The sequence below is a fragment of the Pteronotus mesoamericanus genome, unplaced genomic scaffold (assembly GCF_021234165.1).
Source record: "Pteronotus mesoamericanus isolate MK-2021 breed Mesoamerican mustached bat unplaced genomic scaffold, CSHL_Meso_final contig_169, whole genome shotgun sequence".
In the NCBI taxonomy this organism is placed as follows: Eukaryota; Metazoa; Chordata; class Mammalia; order Chiroptera; family Mormoopidae; genus Pteronotus; species Pteronotus mesoamericanus.
In genome coordinates, this window is record NW_026555068.1 from 401,232 (window position 1) to 426,628 (window position 25,397).

A 25,397-nucleotide genomic window follows, 5' to 3' on the forward strand; every position below is an offset into this window, starting at 1 on the left:
GTTAAGCATGTGTTTCAAATACTGTTCTGTTCTTTCTAATAATGGCCTCGCTCAAGTTTCCAGCTCACAGAACCACTGAATTCTTTCTCCAGTTAAGCATGCCTTACTGCTTTGGGCTAATTTGAGGTCATTGGCTAATTTGAATTATATAATTTATTTAACACTTTCTCATTTAATTGTCAGTGTGATGGGTTTTCCAGGAATATAAACCCCATTAATAATGTCTTCTGAGAAATTAAATTTATGTAACTTTGTCTTGATTAAACTTTTGTGTGAAAACTTGCTTTATTCCAGGGAGTGGCAAATTTTTTCTATGAAGAAACATAGTAAATATTTTCAGCGTTACAGTCAACCTGGTCTCTGTTGCTACTGTACTTTGCTTTTGTAATGCAAAAGCAGCTATCAACAGAAATGGGCCTCTCTGTGTCACTTTTTTGTTAAATATATGCTTTGCCCGCCCCTAAATCACCAGGCACTGAGTAATATTTGACTGGGGAAGATTACCCTCTCCCTAACCACACTCCTGGTACAGGAATGCCTGTTCTTTCATAAAATTCTGACACCTATATTAAATGAAATACCTGTTTGCAGATGTTACTCCATGGCAAATAAAAGGGGCGGTGGAATGTCCAGGTCTTAGGCCCCCAGCATTCTGTTGCCTCCTAACCCAAGCTTGGTCGCAGCCTGGAGCAGAACCATGGGGCATCCCGGAGTCTGACTGCTTGGAGTCAGAGATTAAAGAGGAATAATGATCTGGGGGTTATTTCACTGGGTGCATTTTTAAAAATCAGCAGAATTAAGTATGTTTGATGGAGATGTCTTTGATAGTGAATATTCTGTTTCTGCTCTTTCTTGTTCTTTTCCCTGGGCAGCTCCCTTCCCATTCAATCACCCCATCCAGCAAGCACGCAGACAGCAAGCCCGTGCCACTGACACCTGCCTACCACACACTGCCCCACCCCTCCCACCATGGCACTCCACATACCACCATCAACTGGGGGCCCCTGGAGCCTCCGAAGACCCCAAAGCCGTGGAGCCTGAGCTGTCTGCGACCTGCTCCTCCCCTCCGGCCTTCGGCTGCTCTGTGCTACAAGGAGGTGAGGTCTGAGACAAAGCGAGCGTGGCTTGACATCTGGACGTGTTAGGTTGGTCATTCTGTGCTACATTCCAGTGGATTCAGAAATACAGAAAATCATGTATTTCTGTCTGTGGCATAAAAAATACAGATCAGATTCTTTGAACTCTGAATGGTCTGCTTTTCTTCTTTTCTCATTTTCTCTGCTGTTTGGAAGCCTGAGAGGGCCATAGAGACCCTCACTGGGGGGTGCTAGTGCAGCATTGGAACCTCTCTATGTCCTTCACGGAGGGGCCTTTTCTGTGCTCACCGTGGCCCTGCCTTGAGATATTAGAAGGCGTCACATTTGCTTCCTTTGGAGCTCTAGCTGAATCTGAAATTATTTCCAGCCTCTGGTCGTGATGGGTCTCACTTTATTTATGCATACTACTCTGCTGTGCCTTAATAACCCGTTGTCAAGTTTGAGATCTTGCTCAGGAACCCTGCATACCTGGAATCTATTTAAATGAAAACATTTATAAATAACAATGAAAGAAAATTAAGACAGCTTTTCTCTGTGTTAGGAATGGTCATGCACTTTGCTGTTTTTCCATTCTAATCCAATGTTTTTATATGTATTATGTGCAGTTAAAATATTATTCCCACCCATAGATAAGTATTAACAGTTTCCTATACTTTCATACTAGGTTTCATACACTTAACCAGCTTTGATGAGGAAAGTGTCTTGAGAACAATGTTCTGAGAAATATTAGTACTCGAGGAAGCTTGATAATTGAAATGATGAGTGTGGTTATCACAAGTGTGAGTGGTGTGAATGAGTGTGGTTATCTTGGGTATGAATTGGGAGTATGTTCATCATGAATGTGAATACAGTTACTGTGAGTATGAGGATAGTTATTGTTTAGTGTGAGTATGGTTATTGTGAGTGAGAGTATGGTTATTGTGTCACTGTGGTTATGAGTGTGATTGTGGGTGAGGATGGTGAGTGAGTAGGAGTGTGAGTGGTTATTAGCATGAGTATGGATATGCTTATGAGTGTGAGTATGCGTATGGTTATCATGAGCGTCAGTATGTTCATTGTGTGAACATGTGAATATGGTTATTGTGAGCGTGGTTATCATGATTGTGATTATCATGGGTGTGCACATGAGCATGGTGAAGCGCTGTTGCTTGGTATGAGTCTCCACATCCAGTCAAGGACCGAATTGCCAAAGAATCTGGAGCAGACCCTCCCTCCATCCCTGCTGGTAGTCCTAAGTATCTTAAAACACCTAGAAAAGTACTACATAAATTATAATCAATTCTTTACATGTTTTTTTCCTTAGCAGATTTTGTTTTTTTATGATCCATGTCTTGCTCGTGCTCATATGCCCATGTCAGAAATTTCTTTATCCTGGGCAGTTACTTAAATAATCTTGATGTACTTTATTACATAGTTTAGTGTTTACAGATAGCACAGGCTAGCACCAGTGGAGATTTCATTATTGGGGCGGGAAATTGGTATAAATGTGTTAAGTAAAGGAACAGAAAGGGAAGGGAAGAGGTGTGCCAGTGAACATGAGCGTCTGGTTTTGGTGAGTCTGGCTGCAGTTGCTTTTCTGGACCCAATGCTGGACAAAAGGTTTCATACTCTTAATTATTGTACAGTACTATTACTGAGCACGTCAAAACACCTAGTGAAAAGGAATCTTAGAGTGTTACAAAAAATGGAGCAGTTAGCTTTGCCTGGGTCCAGGAGTCGGGGTGCGGTGTGCGTGGATTTTGCCCTCTGCACATGTGGTGCCTTGTCTGGTGCACTGCCAGGAGCCTCGTCTCTATTTGCTGTGAATCAGGGAAAACCTGGAACACATTATGTGTTTATTGCTTCGTGAATTGATTTGTGCTGCATATCTAAAAGGTTTTTAATTTTTATGGAAGATATTTTGAAGAGATACCTTTAAAAATCAAGCTTTGCTCCCTCTGTACTCTCAGTCTGATTCATCCCATAGCACACATCACCTTCTGAATCTTGGTTTCTCACTGTAAAGTTTAGAAACAAATGATTTTTGTAATTTAAATGATATCAATATGTAATACGTGTTTGACAATTGAAACATCTCCCATTCTATTGGACTTTGTCCTGCTGTCAGGTTTGCACCTTCATTTTCTGCACAGTTTTTAGAAGTTGCATTATAGAGGCAAGAGGTAGACCTTTACATTGTGAACATAGTTCTGAATTAGCGTGAACATGCCATAACCAGTGTCTGGTCTGTGCATCTGTGTTCAAGGCTGATTGGCTGATCGGTTCTTACTCCCCCCTTTTCTTCTCCCTTAAGGCTTCAAATGTTTTCCTAAAGGGGTCATTCTTTACGTATCTTTCCTTTAAAAATAGCCTTAGTTTCCTTATCTCTTTCTAGTTAGCTGCGGCAGACGGGTCTGCTCCAGAATTAGCAGCATGCGTGGATCTCTGTGCATGCAGCAGCCAGCTGTCCTTTCTTCCCCAAAAGCTGCCAGCCTCCCTGCAAGCCTGTAATACTTCTGCTTTGTGTTGTGACCATGCTGATGGATATGAGTAACATGAGGATTTTCCTAAGAATCATTGCCTCATTATTGACTTTAAATTATTGCTCAGCAGTTGGCAAATAAAAATCAATATAGGAGCGAAGTAGGAAACTCTTTAACAGTAGTAGTTGTAGTGATTTAATTTTTCACACTTTCACAGTGACCCTTACTGATATGCCAGTAAAAATTACTGCCTTTGGGAATAGTCGGCATTTTTTCTCTCTTTCTTTCCCTAGGATCTTAGTAAGAGTCCCAAGACCATGAAAAAGCTGCTACCTAAGCGTAAACCTGAGCGGAAGCCTTCAGACGAAGAGTTTGCACTGAGGAAAAGTGAGTACATGTGTGCAAAGTCTCGAGTCTGCCTCACACAGGCACAGCACAGTGTTCATGGGATAGGGAGGTGGCTCTTCAGTGACTTCAAACACAGTCAGGGTCTGAGCCTTAGTGTCACTGTTAAAGGAAATTGAGCAGCGATCGCAACAAACCAGCGCAGATACGCATAAGCAGGAGAGGGACACTAGTGATGAAGCATGGGTGTGGTTTTCCCCTTAGTGGAACCATTGGCCGTCTCTTGGGCTCTGTGTTGATCAGTTAGTCTGGGAAACCAGTCCAGGGGTTCAGAGTGACCTGGGACCCTCTGCTCTTCCTGTCCTCCTTTGCCCTGAGGTTTTCATGTGACAGGGCTGTACTCCCCCACTGGTCTGTCACTGTAGGACTGGACTCATTTTCCCCAGGCCTGTGTGCTCACACATCTTTCACTGCTCAAGTGTTAACTTGTGAAATGCCAGGCACAGCATCGAATTCAGCTCTGGATTTCTCAGCCTCTCACAGGAAGCACCTCACACACAGGAGATACTCACTGGACAGAGTGTGAGTAAGTAGAGCTGTTTCTTGAAGCAAGTGATCGAAGAGCTTCAGCATACACCTGCCCACTTCTTCCAGTGTCGAGCCCATTTCCCACTGCCACAGGCAGGGAGGGTTTCGTGTGAGCAGATGGCTGGGGGGTGTCGGGCACTGCAGGAGAACCTCGATAAGGAGATGGCCCTGCCTAGTGGAGCCTTAGGGAAGTTGTGGGATCTGCCTGACGGGGCTCTGCCTCCCCACCCATCTGTCCCTGCTCAGCCTGCCCATCCCTGTACCTCCTTGCTCCGCACATGCCCTGTGATTTGTCACAGGTCTGATTCTCTGCAGCATTGCTCCTCATTTTTGCCACACCCCTTTGGGACCCTTCAGGGATTCATTTCCAGAAGAAGGCTGCCAAGAGAGATGTTTTCAGTCCGAATAGGTGGCAGACATCACCCAGAGGAGGGGGCAGTGGCTGTTAGTGATCCTGGAGGCCCCACAGCCTGCTCTCGAGTGGCCCAGAGACTGCTCGGTGAACCTGAGCTCTCACCACCCCGGACACCTGGCATCGGCTGCAGTGGGCGCTGCACGTTTTGCCATCCCAATGGTCATTTCCCTCAGATTTCAACAATGTAGAGCAGTACCATCCTCCAGGACAGCTCACAAAATGGAGCGGCAAGGCCGTGCATTCTAGTGAGGAGAGTCAGAGCTAGGATCGAACACCTGCTCCACACCGAGCAGCTGTGACTGGGGAGTGTTTGGTGGGTCCCTTTGTCAGCAGGCACTTGTTCTGTGTGAAGGCTTTGTGCTGGGCATTGGGGCAGGCTACAGATGAGGTGCCATTCCCTTGACAGAGATTTATTCAGTGCCTCTGTGTGCCAGGTGCACAGCAGTAAACAAATGAAAACCCCTGTCCTCGTGGAGCTCAGTTTTCGTACAAAGATACAGGTACAGACGGAAGGCCGAACAGGCAGATGATAGCGTGTTGGTGTGAAGTGCAGGGGAGGGTGGTGCGGTGGGGCTCTTTAACAGCGTGGTCTGGGAGGCATGGGTGTGGAGGTATTGTCTGAATAAGCAGCTTAAAGAGGCCGAGGAAGCCAGCTGAGCAGCTGTCTAAGGGAGAGCTTCCAGGCACTGGCTCTAGAGCCCCTAAGCCAGGAACCCCCGAGGTACAGTCAAGGGAAGGAAGGAGTCCCTGGCCTGAGGTTCAGGTGGCTAGGGTGACAGGGAGATGGAGATGGTTCGCAAAGGTGCTTTGAGCGAACTTGTAACCAGTCCAGTTGTGACCAGAGACCTTGATGGGACTTGGGTTTTAATAGGGCTGCCGATTCCTGTGTTGAGAACAGAAAGGGGCAGAGGTGGGGACAGGAAGACCAGGTTAGGAGACTGTGCAGTAGTCCAGGCAGGATGACGACATGACGGTGGCCTGGGCACGGTGATGGCAACAGGTGAAACATGGGCAGGGTTCAGATTTCTTGGAAGTGGAGCCTTCAGCTGCGGTTCTCTACTAGGGATGACTTTGTCCTGCTGGGGACAGTTCGTGATGTCTGGAGACATTTTGGTGTCACAGCCAGGTGAGGGTGCAGGTAAAGGTCAGGGATGGTGCTAAACACCCTACAGCACCCAAAACAGCCCTTCAGCAAAGAATTATAGCAGGTCCTTAAACAACATTTTGTTACAATTTTGATGAGATGTCATAGGAACTCGTGTTTATATCAGTTAGCCTGTGGTGAAATTGGTTTCATTATGTATCGTTTTGCTTAAAGTCACAGAACCTGTTGATGTTAAATGAGGACTTACTGTTTCCGATGTCAGTAGTGCCACCCACAGTTGAGAAACCAGGCCCACAGGATGTGCTGTTGGATTGGACCCAGGGTGTGAGAGCGAGCTTTTCAGCCTGAAGGTCCTGTGGTAGGGCAGAGTAACAGGATTCCAAGGCCCAGGGGAAGGTCTGGGCCAGTGGTGAGAATTTCAGTTGATTTGTATGCTAAGATGGTTTCTCCAGCTGTGAGATCCAATGGAGAAGAGAAGGGTCTGAGTCTTAGGAGATGAGTGAGGTTAAGGAGCTCGCAGAAGAGGAAGCAGGAGGTAATAAGAAAACCAAGGGTTTTTGTGTGGGTTGGAGGAGAAACTTTATCCATGTGCACCTCTATGTAACTAGTACCCATGCAAGCAAATACTTACTAAACCTGACTAAGAAATTTTGTAAGAAAATGTGTGCTGCTCTCTCGTTGATTTCCCTTTTTCAACCTTCCCAGGGAAGCCAGTGCCCTTTCTGGCATCATCATGCTTCCTTGGCACTGAGGATGATACAACTGTACTTACCCCTGTCTGAAAATAATAATCCAGTTAAATCGGTTGGACAGATCCTTTTTCTTTTGGCCAAGAGAGAATGGCCTGTCCGTGCAAGTACCTTGCAACATGTCCTGAAATTAAACTAGTTAAACGTTATCTTTCCTACTCCTTAAGAGAGGAGCTTATTATGGGAAACCTGTTAAATGATTGGTCCCCATTATTGAAATTTAAGTCAGTTTCTCAGTTGCTCTTAAACTCTGGGTACTGAAATTTATATTTTAGGTGGGAATATTTGGCTTACCTTGTAAATGTCTACCTTACTATCATAATGTAGTGTTGAGGCTTTATTATGCAGCTTATACATATTTAACCTTTCATTCTTTCCACATTTTTATTACAGTAGGTGAGCCTTTTAAAAGTATATATCCAAGTAATAGCTTAGAAAATGTAGAAAAATACAGAAAATCTAGGAAAACAAACCAGAGAAACAATTTAACCATAGAATCATAATGAGGTTAAGCTGAGTGTGAGGCTCTGTGCCCATCTAATTCCACCATGTGCTGTTAGCCTGGAAGGTTCTGCTCTCTGTGCCTGTGATCTCTGAGTAAGAAGCCAGTGCCTGGAATAATCCATTGTTTAAGGAAGAGTTCTGGAATGAATGGCACCTTCAGGCTTTAGATTGTGCCTTACACATTTCTTAGATGAAATTCTTAGTAGGAATTTGTGGATCAGAGGAAATGTTCTTTTTAAAGCCTTTGAGAAATATGGTCAGGTCACCTCTCGGGAGGATTTTGCCTGTCTTCATTCCTACCGGCTGTGGACGGAGGGAAGACTTTTTCATTCTGCTGTCCACATACACACAGAATTGTCAGGCTTTTTTGTTTTTTGTCAGTGCGGTATGTGGAAACCTGATGCTTCGTTTTAATTTTCATGTCTTAGTGAGATTAAATATCTTTTGTTACAGGCTGTATTCTTTTTGTGTGAATTGCTTGTTTCTAGTTCTTGCCTGTTCAATTTGAGGATGTGGGATAATGTTTTTTTTATGGATTAGTAAGATAACTTTTATATATTTAAGATATTATATATCTTTGTCAGAGATATGTTGCAGACCAAACATACTTCTAAAAGTCTAAAAATAATTTTGAATGTAATTGTCTTATAAATATTGGAAAACAGTTATCTAACAAGAAAATGAAAGGAGAGATTGTCTTGATTGTCATCATTTTGGTTGAGTTGATGACTTCGCATTGCCCTACTTACTGGTACTAGTTATTTTTGGATTGCGATGTGGTATACTTGTTTTTAATTCGATTGTGATGTGTTGTGTATCCCTCGACAGGCACAGCTGCTTTGGAAGAAGATGCGCAGATTCTGAAAGTCATTGAAGCTTACTGCACAAGCGCCAAAACACGGCAAACACTCAATTCAAGTAAGTTTTACAGTAATGTACTGTAATTGTGGTGGTTGGTTTTGTTTAAACTCATAGTCGGAAGGAACCTGTGCTGTGGAGGCCTGTGCACGGCTCCTCTGTGCTGCCTGAATGGTCCTCAGAGAGTGGTGGTTCTGTGGCTTGCCCTGGTATAGAACAGCTTAAGCCCGACATCCCTAAATCATTGAATAGGGTCCGAGCTGTCAGTAAAATAATTGATTTCACAGAAGGCCCTACTGGGAACACCTTAAATATAAGGTACTGCCAGAATTTAAAAAGCTGTTTTATTTTTTTTGCTTAAAGAAAATGTATTTAGACATCAGTGGAAGATTCATTCAGGTCAATTATTTCAGCTAAGCTATTGGTGTGGTCGTGGGATTTTATTTATTTATTAGCTTCTTAGCATTATTGCTAAAAATATAAACGTAGAGCAAGATTTCTTTTAATCTACCCCCATTTTTAAAACGATTGCATTTAAAACTTTTTTAGAAGTAGACACTAATAAATTTACTAGATTTCAGTACCACTGAATTTACCTGCATCTTACGCATGATGTGTTAAGTGAAAAAAATCTTGATCTATTGTGAGAACAATAAAAAGGGTTTGGTTTTGTTTGTTTGTTTTTTTGTTTTTTAAAAAACTTCCCCGGCATTTGAGCGTGGAGTGCACCACTGCGGGGCAGATGGAGTAGTCATGCTATTTGTTCAGAAGACGGGGCCAAGTTTGCCCTTTACCGGTGCCAGAGCCACAGGCATCACAGTGTGTCCTTTGGTACTGTTGTTTCTTACATGGGCTTTTTTTCCCCCCTTTTTTGAGAACTGGATGGTTAATATACTACTTGTGACATAAAAACTGGCTTCTATTAGATTTTGTATTTTTGGTTCTCTTTCCACGCTGACATGTAGAAAATCACTTATTTCACCTTCATTTTCACTACCTGCAGTGCAGTGATTGGAATCAGTGTCCTGTCCTGTTTTTAAACTAATGATGAAAAAAAAAAAGAAAAAGAAAAGGTGGGAAAAGGAATTTCAGCTGCTTTAGCTTTTGTTAAAGATGAAGGTAGGGCTAACGGGATTAACCCCCAAGTGGCACCTGCAGATAATCTAGAAACTCCCTGGTGGCGAGTATATTACATATCCCACCTATGACCTTATGACATTTTTGTCCATACTCTCTCTAGTGAAGATGCCTTTCATAGTGACTATAGTCAGCAGAGGAGAGAAATGGAAAGGCATGAATGTCGAGTATATGTGCATAAAATCAAGCAGTAATTTGTAAATACAGATTATTGTCATTTAAGATATTATTTACAGTTTCGTATATTTGATAAGAGATTGTATTTTAAGTAATAAGCTATAAAATGTGGCCATAGTTTTTTGGGTTTTGAATTTGAGATGTTAAAGAATTACTCATCTCAACTTCAATCATTTGAAATAAAATTTTAACCTGGTAGTCTCAGGTGAATAGACCAGGTAATCTGGGCTTTGTGTATGTTTTTGTGCAAGTTGCATTTCTTCATTTAAGAGACAGTGCCCTGTGATGTGCCTGTGGCCTTGCTTCTGGCTGCCTGAAAGGAATGGCCCATAGTCTGTGCAGATCTTTTCTTACGTGTTTCCATTTCTCCTGTGCAAGAAAAGCATTGGACAAAAAAAATTGGTTTTTGTTTTTAACTGATAGTACAAGCCAACCACTCTGGAGCCTCCTGTACACAATCATATATGGCCGTAAACCTAACTAAGAACAGGTCGGATGGGGGAAGTGATCCTTTGTGCTGGTGATACCCACGATACACTTGGAAATGGGATGAGAGCGAAAGCAGCTCTTTTCATAGTAAATGTTTAGTGAAGACAGTTAGGATACTGTATCTTGCCTAAAATTCAGCTCAGTTCAGTATACATTTAGATGCCAATAAGACTGCAAACCAAACATCTTTGGTATTGATTTCTGTTTCAAGGAGATAATGACCTTTATAGACTATAGGGATTTAATTGAAGAAATCCAAACCAGTCCACTGCTTGTTCGTGTTATGAGTTTGGAATGGAATTAACTTTGATCAGAAGCAGAAACAGGATGGGTCCAGTGGTTGCTGTCTGTGCCATTCCCCATCACAGAGGGGCCCCCTGGTTCCCACTGAGTGTGTTCTTCTAGCACCCTTTGTCCCTAGCCCATACGAGCCTGCATGTCTCCTGCATAACTGCCTGCCCAGTGTCATTGCTAACAGGTGCCAGCCACTCATGGGCTTATTTCTGTTCTCCCATTTTGTGCCCACTTTCTTCAGTTGTCCTCCTTTTAACATCGTGGCATTTCCAGTTCACGTCTGTCTTCCTGCCAGTAAAAGGGTCTGCATCAGGGTCTGTAACATTTGGACAGATTATGGCTTCCCACTTTATCCATTATCCACTGGCTGAGCTGTAAGGAGTGGAGATGTGGGGTGATGGGAAAGGGGCAATGAGAGCGAAGTGGACCTTATTTAATTCCTTTTTCCATTCTGAAATTTTTACAGTGGTTATAGTTTGATAAGGTAAGTTTTAGACAACTCCCTTCCCCCATCATTAAGATGACTTCTGGTGATTTGTAGTCTGCCAAAGAGATAGCTGAAGAAGTAAGTCAAAAATCCTTTGAAACTATTTTGCATTCAGTATCCAGTTAATAAGTAGGAAACAATTTTTAATTAACTACATAAATGGTTCCTTTTATAAATAATGTCCTCAGTGAGATTATTTGTCAATAGAATGTGGAATGGAATTGGTTACTTGTTAGATATATATAGAATCATTTGTGGACATGGCATTAATTTGAAAAGGATTTAACTGAGAACTTAACACTATTTTTAAAAAGAAACAATTTGGAAACAGTATCGTGCTTTAGGTTTATTTAAAATAATCTGGTTTTATTCTGAGAGTTGTGCTAAAACTTTGCTGTTAAAACTCAGCCATAAATAAGGAGAAATAAATGAACATTGTTGCCATTTTTTAACAGTATTTTCTCTTTTCCTTCTCTTCCCATCACCTTTTGCTTTTGTTTTCATGTTTTTGGTTGTGGCTCTTCCTGTCCGTCCTCCTTCTCATCCCATCTTTGCCTGTTACACCTGTCACTCCGTCCCACCCCTGTCTTAGCATGGCAAGGCACTGACCTGATGCATAATCACGTCTTGGCTGATGATGACCAATCAAGTCTAGACTCCTTGGGTCGTCGCAGTAGCCTTTCTCGTTTGGAGCCTTCAGACCTCTCGGAAGACTCTGACTATGACAGTATATGGACAGCCCATAGTTACAGAATGGGTTCTACATCTCGTAAGAGCTGTTGCTCATATATCTCTCACCAGAACTAATGCACTTCTGAGCTTTCTTAACAAACGCTTGTTGTATCGCAGCCTGCTTTTCTTAGATGTTTTCTTGCTGTTCCTTGTCTCTTTTATGTGATATTTTAACAACTTTTGAGAGCATTTCTGATATTTCCCATTGTACTTTGTGGAGGCTTAATTGCCAGTTCAAATATCCATTTGAAGTTACTTACTGATTGTTGAAGGAGATGGTGAATTCACACAGCCTATACCTAAGGGTTCTTTTCTTAGTGGGTAGTGGTGGTTTTATAGCCCCAAATGGTGGTTGTTTTTTATTCTCAGTGTAGCAACTGTCTCATTTCTTTTTTGGATACAGCTGTATGAACACTTTGATATTTTATACTGAAACCATACAGGTTTGTGATCTAAGTGCCAGTAACATGGCAGAGACTCTGGCCTTATATATATAGGGATCTAAATTTTTTATGTGTAATGGACATACTGGTCAAGCAGTTGTGGAGAGATAAGAAGAAAAAAGCATGCAACAAAAGTACTGTGAGTTCAGCCCAGACGGCCACGCTCTGAGGATTCCTCAGGGTGCTTGGTGACCGCAAAGAACCATGTGTTGGCATGGGTTTTGGGCCTTGGCAGCACAGAAGAGCTTGTCTGCACCCCCACAGCTCTGTGCCTGTCTGAATGCCACATATGGTCGTCTTCGTGCCCCACATTGGCCTATGGGGTGGGGGTTTTCCTCTTCAAAGACCAAATTACTGTCAGAGCTCAGACACTGTCATCACACCAAACTTTCCCTAATTGGAATAATTGCTCTTAAATGGCACTTAGCAAGCCTGTACCACTCTACTGAAGGTTTAAAGTCCAAACTCTGAAGCATCCGGCCTCTGAAAGTATAGATTAGACTACTTTCAGAGAGAGGCATGTGGTATACTTAAAAATGCGAGTGCTTGGCTTCAGTCACAACCTGGCTTACCCTGACATCCATACTTATACTGCCTGTGATGGATACATTGTTTGTTTTCAGCAACTAGCTGCAGTGAAACTCCATTTACAGCAACCCTGTCCAATGTCATCCTCATTCTGGATTGTAATGGGGGATATCTGAGTCTACTGAAGACTTACTAAGTTGCCATGTAACTCACTTATTAGGAAATCTCAGATTGGGGCAGACTCCCCACTTTCCCGGGACTTGTTGTAAGGAGGTTTCACTGGCCTCACTCCAGACTAATTTCTGCTTCAAAAAGAACTGAATGTGACATGTTGCATTCAGTTGTAGCATCCAAATCCACATCTGGTCATTGCTAGAGGGGAAGAACTGTGTTCTCTCCGTTGCATGCTATATTTGGTGTTAAATGAAACCTTAAGGTTGTGTTTTAAGTATTCATTAAACCAGCTTCAGAAAACAAGATGCCTAATAAATTGGGAATAACATTTTTTCCTTTCTTCAGGGTGGCTGTAATTCCAGGTGGCTGTGAATGCTCTTCCCTCACCACACCTCCTTCGCCAACCCCATGTTATTCAGTGTTCTGATCTCGTTTGCACAGAGAGATCTCTGATGCACTACGTCATTGTTTCCTGGGAGCTGGGTCCTGTTGCTCACGAGCCCAGAGGTGCTAGTGAACTCCCGGCAGTAGCATATTGCTTAGAAAGTCAGACTGCTTCAGTATTGCATGCAATGAGGTCATTAGGGAAACTGATAATTCCAAATATCTATCTGTTTCCAAGCTTATGCCATCTGGAGATTTCATATTTTTGTATCAATTAGTATAAATAAGAAAGTTGAGGAGCAGTCTTTTAAAATTAGAGCCCCCTATTAACCCATGTTAGAGATAGGGTTTATATATGTTAAGCCAGATTGCAAATGGAATTTTTGGAGAACTATGAAGTTCATACGCTTACTCAATATCATGCCAGAAATTTGGAGGCAATTTTGTTTTATATCATGTAGAGCAGTCATCTTTTCTAATATTAATAGAACACTTTTTGTTTGCTTTGAGACTATAATAATTGGTGCATTGGCCTCGATGCCTTTGCCATGCCTTAGTAGACTTGGGTTGCCTATGTCGTGTGCTGTATATACCACAGCATTGAAGTACAGTTGCTGCACTTGGAGTTTTCTTTAACACTAAGTATCTCTTGGGTTGTCTTGATGAGACATTGTCATTTTTTATACACCAAAGTTTTGACACTTTCCCATCATTTCTTTTTGTACCAGTTAAAGCCATTTGGACGATGATTTTTGTTGATGCCAAGATCACTGCACAATAACAGCCTGGCTTTTTGTTTGTTTGGATTTGTTTTGAATGTCTGGCACCATTAGCTCTTGTGACCTGGTTGGAAGTATTAGTGCCACAGGCCTGAAAACAGTTCTTGTGTGGCAGTGGATAAGGCATCTAAAGGGCCGTATTTTTACTTTTGTGGAACTTTAGTCACGCTGCAATAGTATTTTATGTTTATACAATTCTGTAATATCTGTGTGTACAGTTAGTATTATAATGAAAGGATGAAGAATCTGAACTAGAAGGTAGGTTTAAGCCATTATTAGGCCCTTTGCAAATGGCCAAGATGGTGTTCCCATTGAATTAACTTGCCACAAGTATATAAGCTATATTGTGTTTTGCATAAAATTGCCAAAACACAGTAATATGTATATAGTGGTATAAGACCTGGAAAAAATTTATATATTGTGCTTTTTATCTGTGAATGGGAAAGCCGTTTTTAGTGGGTGACTGCCATTTGAAGACTCAGTTGGATGTATACCTGAATGTTGCATTGTATTGTACAGTATCATATTATTGTTTGTGGTTGCATATGGCAATGAAGTGTTTGTTTTATTTAAAAAAAAGACATCTGTTATGTACAGTTGAAATAAATTTTGCCTTTGCTAGCCTGTGGCTTTTAATATTTGTTACATGGGGGGAGGGGAGTAGCACAGTTTGCAGTTTAAAATGATTCGGCTGTTCTCCTGAACATTGTTGTGGAAGGCCAGGCAGTAGAGCACTTTCTCTCTGCCTTGATGGAAAAGCTTGCACTTCTTAGGTTAAATATGCTCTAAACAATACAAGGCCACTCTTTGTACATTCAGTGCATTTTTATATCATCTATTTTCCTCTAATTTTTTTTTTAAACAAGTTTTCAATCACTGGGAGGTTTGTCTTCAGAACGAAGCATTCTCATTTTTGGTTTGGGGGAAGCTGTGCCTGCATAAATAGAAAAAAGAAGCCCAACTTTAATAGTGTTTTTATTTAGACTAAGGCCAATTTTTATTTTTGTTTTTTAAAGTGCATGCACAGCTTACTGGGAAAAGCAAAGGAAAAGGAAAGGAAAAGAAGTAGCTGTGCCAGTGTGGAGCTAGGGCAAATTGCAAAAGAACAAATGCCAATCATTCTCTGAAGACAATCCTCACATTTTCATTTCCTAAGGAAAACAAATTAGAATCTAATAAGTAACAAAGTGGCCCTTTGGAGAGATTTTTTTGAATAGATTTTTTTAAAGTGAAATTCGTTATTCTGAATGTTATTTTAATTTCAGTTGAGTATAAGTAGATGCAGATATTAGACTATGAAATTGAAAAAGTGAGTTTTGCTACAAATGCACCAGACCCCCGGCCAGATAGGCAGACGTTCTTTTCTGATAAACTATTTCTAGGCTTTTGGTGGAGCACATCCACTCGCGTACATGCACATACACCGGTACGCATGCCCTGGATTTAACAGTCCTGTCTTATGAGATCAGGCACCTAAATGGTGTCCCACCGGCCAAGATGATTGTGCCCTGGGGCTTGAATCCTACTCTTGCTGTCTGGGCGTCATCTGTCTACAAAATGGAAATGTTTGATCAATCTGTGTTTTTCAAACTAAGGCCCATAGTTCTTGTTGGGGGCGGGGTAGTTTCTGAATGTTTAAGAGCACAGGGTTCTAAGCTGTGGGGATCTGTGAAAATTTTAGGGGGCAAGGTTCTAAGCGTATCTACTCCAGCTTCTGGATCACGCTGCTGAGTGAGCACTCCCCAGGGTCTCCAGTGCCTACTGTCTCTCTAGCGGTGTGGTGCAGCCTGACCCCTGCTGGTGGCAGTGTGGAACTGTTGCCTGTATGTCAGCAGCCCTTAGAGGGGCTGGATCCCAAGCATGTGCAGACACATTTGGGAAATGCTGGATTGGTGCTAAGTATAAATTATTCTTTCTTTATATTCACCCCATATTGAAGTACAACAAAACCAACCAGCATTTGTGTGTATGTATTTTAGGCTAGTCTAGCCCTCTTCAAATTGTTACCTAGAAAACTGAAAAATGTTTAACAGTGCTCAGGTGAATTTAGGAAATGGCTGAATTAAAGTTCAACAGGTATTTTTACTGCATACCTTCTGAGAATCTTAAAAAATGTGCACTGAGTCTCTAAGAGGTAGCTGTAGCAGTCAGCATTTTCCAAAATGATGTGTTGCAGAAACCCCTGTTAACTCTTATAAAACACAGATTTTGGGAAACAGTTCTTGAATGTACTGAAACCATCATGAACCTCTTTATCCGTGTTTCAGACCTTTTAGAGGATTTTCAGTAAAGTGATAGAACATTTTTGGTAGTTGCGCTGTTAAATTGTTTTTCCAACCTAAGTAATTCAGGGAAATGTGAAACGTTCTGTGGTACCTCTGAAAATACTTCAGTAGTCTTTGAGGTAACTTGTGAAATCTGTTCACTTTCTAAAACTTTGTTCTTAAGTGGTGAACTTATTAATCTGGCTGGAGAATATTCCTTTATTTTGTTGAAAGACTAACATTTTTTTCAGTCATCTTAGGAAAATATATTATACTGAATCTAGGCAGATTATTAGCATCCCATGGATTTCTCTGGAGGAAATAAATAATATTCATTTACAAGCTGCCTGGCTCACCACCAGATCAGCAAATGCCAATTTTTTTCATTGGCATGTTGTGGGAATCAAGCAGTTTATGAGCACATCTATCTATTATAGTATTCTCAAACTTAACATTTTATATTGTTAAATTCTTCTTGTATACTTTAAGTGTATTTAAAAATCAGAGCGACGTCATGCATGTGCAACTGTTGTACCAGTTCTTACAGGTTTTAATTTCTTTGATAAGTGTTAATAATGGAATTTAAGGCTTTTATCTTTATGACTTCATCTGATAAAAGACATTTATAAAATGTAATTTTTAAATTAATCCTCAGAACCTCTCTGCAGAGGTGGTTGGTTTTGTTTTTCTATTTTACCGATAACGGACTTGTGTGGCTCCGTGTATGCGAGGGGCCTGAGTTGAGTGGGACTCGCACAGGTGGGGTGTGGGTGCGCATCTCCTCAGGACGCCGACGGCTGCCTGGCCCTCTGCACAAAGTAGACATCCCTTGTGATCCTGTTGTATGTTATTTGAACACTTTAATGCTGGAAACATAAATAGGTTGCCTAGGAAGCTAGAAGATGCAAAAATAATTGAAATGCATAGAATTTAATATTCCCTCAAGTGCTATTATAAACACTTTCAATCTCTTGTCTTATTAATCCATTTGTTCTATTACAAACTGAATGTGACAGATAACACAACTGATAACTTTTTTGATTTGACTGTAACACAGTCAACAGCTGTTTGGACTCAAAGCAGATACCAGTCAGAAAATTTATGAGCCATCTAAATTGTCTGATGTCATCAGTTTTCTTCACAGCGCAAATTAAATTTGTTTTCCACGTATCGGAATCTTTATGAATGCTTTTCTCTTTTTCTAGGAAAATAGCATATGAATTAAGTTCCTTATAAAAATGTGGGTAACATTTGCATTTGTATCAGAAGCACAGGATTTTCCTTAGCCTTCAGAATATTTTAGCTGGCTGGTATCCCTGTACTTTCTCAGTAATTTGTTTCATACACTAGTTTCCTTCTTAAGCAATATTTCTCCAAGTAACCCAGATGTCCCACCAGCATTCCCCATTAACCCAGAAAGGCCTAGAAGAAGATGTGCCCACAGACTCTCATGGTTCCATGGCACCTTGGAGCAGGCAGTACCCAGGGAGGCCGATAGTTGCCAGCATAATAAAATCTTTAAAGTTGTGTCTCCTTCTGGGATCATGTCTTGAAGGACATTAGCCTGGGTCTGAAAAAAAGTAATTTCCTGGCCCTGCAGGTCACTGTGTGAAAAGGTAGAGTGTGGCTTTAACGGGGGGGGGGGGGGGGGAACGACTCGGGGAGGGGGGTATAAGCAAAGCAGCTCCTCCTTCTGCCTGACAGTAACAAGATCTACCGGTCCAGGATTTGCAGCGTCATGTGGACACAGAAACACTTATAGAGGGTCATCTTTGAAGTAGTATTTGACAAACCTATGTACAAACAAACATACTTCTGTATACCAGTTCATTAAGGCTTGTGACAAAATTCTAAGTATGACGTGTGATTATAGTACTAAAGTGATTCTCAGTCTGCAAAAAGGCCCTTCCCTTTATTGGTGTAAAAAAATATGTGTATAGAAGCCTGTGCTGTGTAACATAGAATTGTATTTGGTTACCCAGACCTTAATTTTCTTATATCTAAGATAACAAAGAAGGAGGTCAGCATCTTAATTGTGTGCTGTTCTGGACCTTATGGTCTCCCAGCATGCTTGTATTTGACGCCCTTCCCAGTCTGTGAGGCTGGGACGGAGAGTTTCGCAGATGTCCAAGAGGCAGCAGGCAGAGACTTGGCCATGGCCCCGAGGCCTGTAACTCCAGTCCTTTTTCCTGTGGCGTGCTGCCGTGGGAACAATAGAGGTACTTTCTGGACGTCAGTAATGTTTTATGAGCTCTTTTCTCATCAAGCTTTGTTAGTAGTTGTTAATCTTGTTCCATTCAGAGGAGTAAAATCTTACAATGCAATGCTGGTGAAATTATTCTTTAAAATTGAACTGTTAAAACACTGGTACTGTGCTGAATGTTCGCATAATACAAGGATGTACAATAAGTGCCATCTTATAATTTGATGAATTTTTAGGAAGGCAAAATAAAGATAAACCAGGAAAAACAAGATCAAGCAATTTGAGCCACTGTGTTTGTGATTAGCATGTATCAAACATCAAGTGTATTATTTTAATGGAGAATCGTCTATCACAATGCCACTTGCAGGTGTTTGTGTTCTCTGCTAGACTGTGTCCTTCCTCAATTGCATCTGATGTAATTTTTAAAAAATATAAATGATGCGTGTTCTAGTGTTATATAACCTTTAATATTTTCTTTAAGATTTTCTTCCTTGTATCCTTAAGTAAGATTTGATTCTCCTTTTAAAATAAATATTTGGATTTTTCAGTTAATTTCTAAAGCACTTATTTTGTGGCAAACATTTATTGAGACACTGTCCTAGGCAAGCTGCTGTGCTTTTAACTGTCACTACAGTGTTAAATGTTTTAATTACCAGTTTTAAAAATTTATTAAACACTCAGTATATATGAACTTCACAGTCTGACACATCTTTCTAAGATTCCTGGAATAATATGGCTTAGTTTGGTTGATTTGGATATTTATTCCCAAATACCCAAGGCACTGTGGTCAGAACCTTTAACTTACTGTCTGTGGAGAAATTCAGAGTTTAATAGATCCATAATCCAGAATTAGATACTGAAGCTTAATAAATTAGAAAAAGGCTGTTTCCTTTCCTCTGTAATACTTTAGGAATGAAAAAGATGGGGTTCAATAGATGGAAATAGAGAAAATTGGTAAAAATTGCCTTTCTCTATTTTATATAGAAAGTAATTTTTTAATGCACAGTCCCTGGAATTCAATATTAATATTTAAATAGTATTGTGAAGTTAAAGTCTTTTTAGTTTTGCTGTGGTATTCACCTGTGGGTTTTTTTTTTTTCTTCAATGATGATAGGTTCACGTAAAGAATCTGCTCCACAAGTTTTGCTTCCAGAAGAAGAAAAAATAATAGTTGAAGAAACTAAAAGCAATGGTCAGACAGTGATAGAAGAAAAGTAAGATGTATTCCAGTATTTTACAACAGGGTGTGTGTGTTTGGAGGGAAGGGGGTGTGCATGGAAGGCGGGGATGGCGGGGAGGAGTGGATCCTGGTGTCAGAAGAATCCCAGGAGGGCTGGGGTGTGGCTTCAGAAACTGTTACTTTGTGTTCTTATAGATTGGAATTAACATTGACCAGGCTCTAACTTCCCATAGAAAGAAGTTGATTGTTCCAAAGTATATGAATTTAGATATTTAGTAAGTAGGGCGGGACAGCCCAGTTTATTTTGTCTGGCGTTGGTGTCTCCCAGTGAGGTGCTTCTCTGGATCTCCTTCCTTTCTCACCCTTGCTCAGGTGTTCATTCTGTTTTCTGTTCTAGGAGTCTTGTTGATACTGTCTATGCATTGAAGGACGAAGTCCAAGAATTAAGACAGGTGAAGCATAATCAGTTTTTTAATCTTTTTGTTTTTTTATGGGGGAAAAGGGGAAAACACTATATTAAAAATGAAGTCAGTTTTCTGTAAGCAAATTATTGGGTTGGCCAGAAAGTCCATTTAGTTTTTTCTGTAAAATAAAAGATTTTTTCTATTGATTTGGATATTTTGAATATGTCAGCTCTCTTCCGCTACTGGCTTCTAGTGGGTAGAGGCCTGGGGTGCTGCTAAACATCTTCCAACGCATAAGAGAGCTCCACAGCAAAGAATATTTTGGCTAAAAAGTCAGTAGTACCAAGAAACTTCGCATACCACTTTTGATACATTTGCTCAGTTACAGCATCTTCTTCATACACTGCACAAATCTGTTTTTGCATTTCAGTTGGGTTTTTACTTTTCTTAAAATAATAAAGCATAATACGCTGAAAATGTTGCATATCTTCTCCATCTTCAACGTTAAAATGGCTGCACAAAAATTCACTGATTTCAGTTTTTTCTTAAATGCACGCTAATATGATGGCCGTCACAGTACAATCTAACAAAATTGAATAAAGATAAAGACAACTAAGCACTATTAGAGCCACTGTATGGGGAAAAATTAAACAAACTTTTTGGCCAACTCAATAACATAAAAAGGAGACCTTGCCTTTCAGAATTTCAGTAGATCAAATCATCAGTCTTCGGTAAATGTGATAGACCAGGAAATGAATCTTTAAGTGACTTGTTTAAACTCAGTCTTTTTACTCTATTGTTTTTGGCATCACAAACCATCTCAAATTCTGATAGAATAATTATTTAAAATATCTAAAATTCCAACTAGTTAAAACGTTTATTAAGTACCCACTATGACTGTTCTCTGCCACTTTCTGGTGTAACACATGGTCCTTGTTTTTGAGAAACCAAAACAAGTCAGACAAAATATATTTTGTATATGTATATTATTTGTGCACATGGCCTTGCTCTCCAAGGAGGGAGTCGTAAGTGCTGCCCCACTAGAGGGGAGGCCGAGGAGAGATGGGAGTGAAGCTTAGCCAGGGGTTGGGCATGCACTCAGAGCTGCCCCTCCCAGCCATTCTCAGCAGTGTCCAGGCCTGCTGTCAAGTACTTCCCTTTGGATTTGTGCTTCCCCAGTGGCAGTAGGATACCTCTTTGTGTATGCATCTTCTCCATGCAGAGGAGCGACTGGGTGCAGACTGTATGGAAGTAGGCGCTTATTCATTCACTTGCGTACTCATTCTGTTGCTGTTACTTCCATTCTTGCATAACTCCACAAGATCTTTACGAATGTGCGAAGAGTAGGTGGGATGCAAGTTGTTTCTTTTGTTATTTTAAGCCATTTGCTTATGGTATGTCATACAGAGATTCTCTTCTTTCAGTAGTTGGAACTTAAATTGTAAGGGATGTTAGGGCTGTTTTTCCATCTGTGATTTGTCTTGGTTTCCAGGAACAACTGCAGTAAGAAGCCCCGAGTGTCTGTTTAGACACTTAGACAGTCCTGTTGAATACACTCATGACCACAGTGCAGGGCGGATGCCAGCCCAGGATTTCAGTTGGCGAGGCCCCCACGTCTCCTGGGGAAAAGAAAGTCCTCCCCAGTGTCAAACAGAGTGAATGTCCTGTCTGCTTCATTTTCAGGATAACAAGAAGATGAAGAAATCTCTGGAGGAAGAACAGAGAGCCCGCAAAGAGCTGGAAAAGCTAGTGAGGAAAGTTCTAAAGAATATGAACGACCCTGCTTGGGACGAGACCAACCTCTAAGGAACGTCCTTGGTTCTTTCTTGAAGACCAGTTACGAGACCAAGTTGGGAGCTCCGTGACACCAGCTGATTAACATTCAGGACCACAGGGCAGGGCTGATGAAAGTCGTCTTGCTTTCTGTGCATGCAAAAGCCAGAGTTCATCACGTGAATAGAAACAGTCACATTGTTCCTGAAGAATCCAAACATGAGGTGTAAACACTGAGGGTGAACTGCATTAATCTTACTCTGGTAACATCTTAATTACCTCATTTTGCAATAAGTGCAGTGACTGACTACAAATCCTGGTCTTTCAGGCTTTTATTGAATATATATAAATATTATATATACATGTTTCTTGTGAATATCCCATTTTGAATGCATATCCATGATTGTTATATCTGGGCTGATACCCATGCTAGGACATCATCCCCACTAATTTTTCTGGGCCCCTGAAGTAGAAGTCGTGTTAATGACGCATGGACGGCAGAGATGCAGAGGGCGTCCGAATGGCTTTCGGTGGATGCCTGAGTGCTCTCCACCGCCATAGTGTCCACAGTGCTCTGAAAATACTTCCGACTTTGGTATGCCTAACTAATTTAACCTTATTTATAGCTGCAGAGACACTTGAATGCCATTTGAAACTCTTCTGTTGAAGCAGTATTGCCGTCACCGACATAGGTGGCTCTGAGTGCCACGTTCTGGCTGATTGAGGGAGAGCCTGGGCCTCAGCCAAGAACCCAAGGAAGCCTCACACACACCACCGTGTCCAGCTACATGTGTGCGCTCTTGTCTGCTTGTGAATGCTGAGATCATCGGAGTGTACTTACTGCACTTGGAGAGATCATAACTTTTATGTGTAGACTAGTTTAATAACTTGACAAAGTGCACTGTTTTGTCCTTCCCTCAAAAGAGAAAGCTTCACTAGAACCTGTAAATAAAATGTATTATTACATATCACTGCAGCTGATGAAGACGAATCGAGGCAATGCTGTGAGCTGACTTGGCTGGGTAGGATTTGTCAGGCCAACGTAAACGCTAAGCTTTGTTGAACCGTAGGGTGCAGCAAGCATTGCTGCAGTGCTCACTGGGAAAGAGAAGTGTTTCCCTCTTCCAGCAAGAATAAAGCAATAGCCACCTTAAATTCCACCTAAGCAATGAAAGTTTAAATGTGGGTCCATTCCTGCCCCGTGTCCGAATGGCAGAGCAGGCAGAGGAGGAAGCCAGTCCTAAGTCTGGCTCCAGTGATTCCTGGGCTGGGGCTCTGGAAGCCTCAACAGCCTGGGCAGGAAGGTCAGCCGTGGAGCCCCGCTCATCCTCCAGCTTTGGAGAGAGGATCATGATGTCACAGGGGACTGAGCTTTCCATTTCCCTCTTCTAAAGAGGTTTAAAGTGAGTAACTTCTTCGTTAGAACAGGTGTTATATCTTTAAAAAGAAAAACCTCAATACTCTGTGTTAGAGACTTCTCAGAAACACCCATTTGGCATCATACGCAATGTTTTGTGATTTGCGATCAATTTTATTGGTCACGTGCCCCTTAACTGCATTGGAGTCTTCTGATGCCTGTGAACTGGGCAACCTTATAACTATTTGGTTTTCTCATTGTCCATGGGTCTTGTTCCATGCCCTTGTTAAGCGGTCCTGTCCCTACCCATCTCCCTGCCGAAGGTGGTCACTTGAGCTGGGCCCCCTCCAGGCTGCAAGCTGAGTGGGTGTGTTTGGGGCCCAGTGTTGACCTGCCCACATGTGACCTTTCAACTAGAATTGCCAATCTTCTGTACTTAGCATTTGTTCATTAGTGCTAGGACTAGAAAAGATTTTTTTTTTTTTTTTTTTTTTGGTAAGCCCTATTTTTACAGTAGTATTTTTCGGTGATGCATAAGACATTGCAGTGAAAAACAATTAAATTCGAGTGTACTGAAGTTTGCTGTCCTAAGCAAATTTTAACTCAGGAATAACATTCATTCACCTGATCTCTCCACCGCTCTGTGACGACAGTGTTGCCGTCAGCATCCTGGACGGGTCTCTTACAGAACCTGCCTTAACTGTTGATTAAAGTGACAGATGAGCACACTTGTGTTTTCACTGTCCCTTCCCCTGTGGGGGCGAAGGCTGAGATGCCTCTGTAATGCATTACCTTTCCTTCCTGTGGATCCAAAATATTACTAAGCTTTCTAGGGAGTGGAGAAAATGCATCTGAGAGCAATTCTTTCTACAAACCTGCCCTATTTTGTAAATAGACTGCGTACATTTCTCCATGTGACCTTCCGAGGTGTTGGGGGTTGATGGGAAAGGTAGAAAGGGCCACTGTTTACCCTAAGGGTCACTTCTCTGCTCTCACCTTTCATGGACGAGGAGACGAAGCCATTCCTACCCTGAGATGTGAAGCACTTTCAGTTCCACGCGATGCTGCGATGTGGCATCAGAAGCCCTGTCCACTGTGCTTTGCGGTGCGTGCCTGTCCACCGGTGCCAGGGCCTCGGGCCTCGGAGACCTCCTGGCTCTGCGTGGACTTTCTGATGTCCCTCACTTCTTCATGTCTCCAGGACACACAGGCCCCATTTACAGCCATGGGGACATTTCACGTAAATGCCACAGACTGTCCTGGCACTGACTACTTATGCTACGTTGTAATTATTAAACTGATTATTTTTCTTACGTTACAAATATGTCACTTTATTTTCCACGATGTGTTTTTTTTTTTTTTTTTTTTTTTTATGTGTGTAACCGTTACACTTCATTTTGACTTTTATATTTTTTAATTCTGGGGTATATTTTTGACATTGGAAAATACCACATTTGCCTTTTCAATGTAGGGCTTGGGAGTATTTGAAGATAGTAGATTAAGAAATGGAATTGACTCTATTAGGTATGGCCTCCACTTTGTTATTGTAGAATAATGACTTTGTCCTGAAAGATGGTCAGTAAATGATGATGTGGGGTTGAATAAGTGAAGGCATTTTTCAGGATTTCTTACAGGAATGTCATGACAACACCGAAGCTCGTGTGTCTGTTACCAACTTTGCCCTTTCCTGACACTCCTGCAGGCGGGGCCTCCCTGTCCTGTTAGGCGGGAGAACAGTAGTCACGGAAGAAAAGCCACGAGTTAAACTGCAAAGCTGGGGGTGTGTAGAAAGCTCTTCCCTCTCAGAACTTCTACCCTTAAACCTATGGAATGCAGCTGATAGCAGTTATCTCAGCCACTTTAGTTTTGTTTGATAACAGTGACCACCATTTTGTTATCTTTCTACCAGACTTTGAGGAGACAAATGATAGTATGTGTGTCTTCTGGAAAAGTCATTCTGTCTCGATGCTGGTGTAAGTTGCATCTGAGTGGTGGTTCAGATTTTTCACAGTCCCCTAATGCCCCCTCTAACTCTCCAGAAGGTAGGATGCAAAGGTAGTGAGGACAGAGAGCCAGGCCACCCCCGCAGCTATGAATGATAGTGCGTCCCAGTCTAGACCTCCAACGCGGAAGAAGGAGCCTGGAGCTGGAAGCCTGGTGTCCCTGCTGGACGTGGGGTAATCCGTGTCTCTGGAAGGGAGTTTCTGAGAACAAGATGAAATAGCCTCTGCCCAGTCTGTTCACGCACGTGGCTCAGCTCGCAGCTGCTTGGGGTGGCGTGGCTGTAGCCCGGGGGTGGAGGGGGCTGCTGAGAACCCAAATGCAGCTGGTATCTGAAATTTATAGAGAATTTCCATTTCTGACCAAAACGAGATTGCATTAAAAAAAATCACTTGTGTTGAATTGCATTGTGAATAGAATGCATGGTATATTAGACACCTCTAATTTGAATTATTCATCTTTCAGGGG

The 25,397-nt window shown here is 41.7% G+C and overlaps 1 protein-coding gene across 5 annotated transcripts in view; it reads left to right on the forward strand.

Annotated features, from left to right (window-relative positions):
• ARHGEF7 (Rho guanine nucleotide exchange factor 7) overlaps positions 1 to 24,250 on the forward strand; it is a 135,018-nt gene extending 110,768 nt beyond the window's left edge. For 3 of the 5 annotated variants that reach the window (XM_054565856.1, XM_054565858.1, XM_054565860.1), the window contains 7 exons: positions 873 to 1,097; positions 3,853 to 3,946; positions 8,094 to 8,183; positions 11,300 to 11,476; positions 19,329 to 19,428; positions 19,792 to 19,846; positions 21,482 to 24,250. In XM_054565856.1, coding sequence (XP_054421831.1) covers positions 873 to 1,097; positions 3,853 to 3,946; positions 8,094 to 8,183; positions 11,300 to 11,476; positions 19,329 to 19,428; positions 19,792 to 19,846; positions 21,482 to 21,604 — 864 coding nt within the window. In that variant the 3' untranslated portion in view covers positions 21,605 to 24,250. Of the gene's footprint in view, positions 1 to 872; positions 1,098 to 3,852; positions 3,947 to 8,093; positions 8,184 to 11,299; positions 11,477 to 12,929; positions 14,396 to 19,328; positions 19,429 to 19,791; positions 19,847 to 21,481 lie in introns of those variants that run through there. The other 2 variants (XM_054565857.1, XM_054565859.1) reach the window with 2 other exon arrangements.
• Positions 24,251 to 25,397: the final 1,147 nt, after the last annotated feature.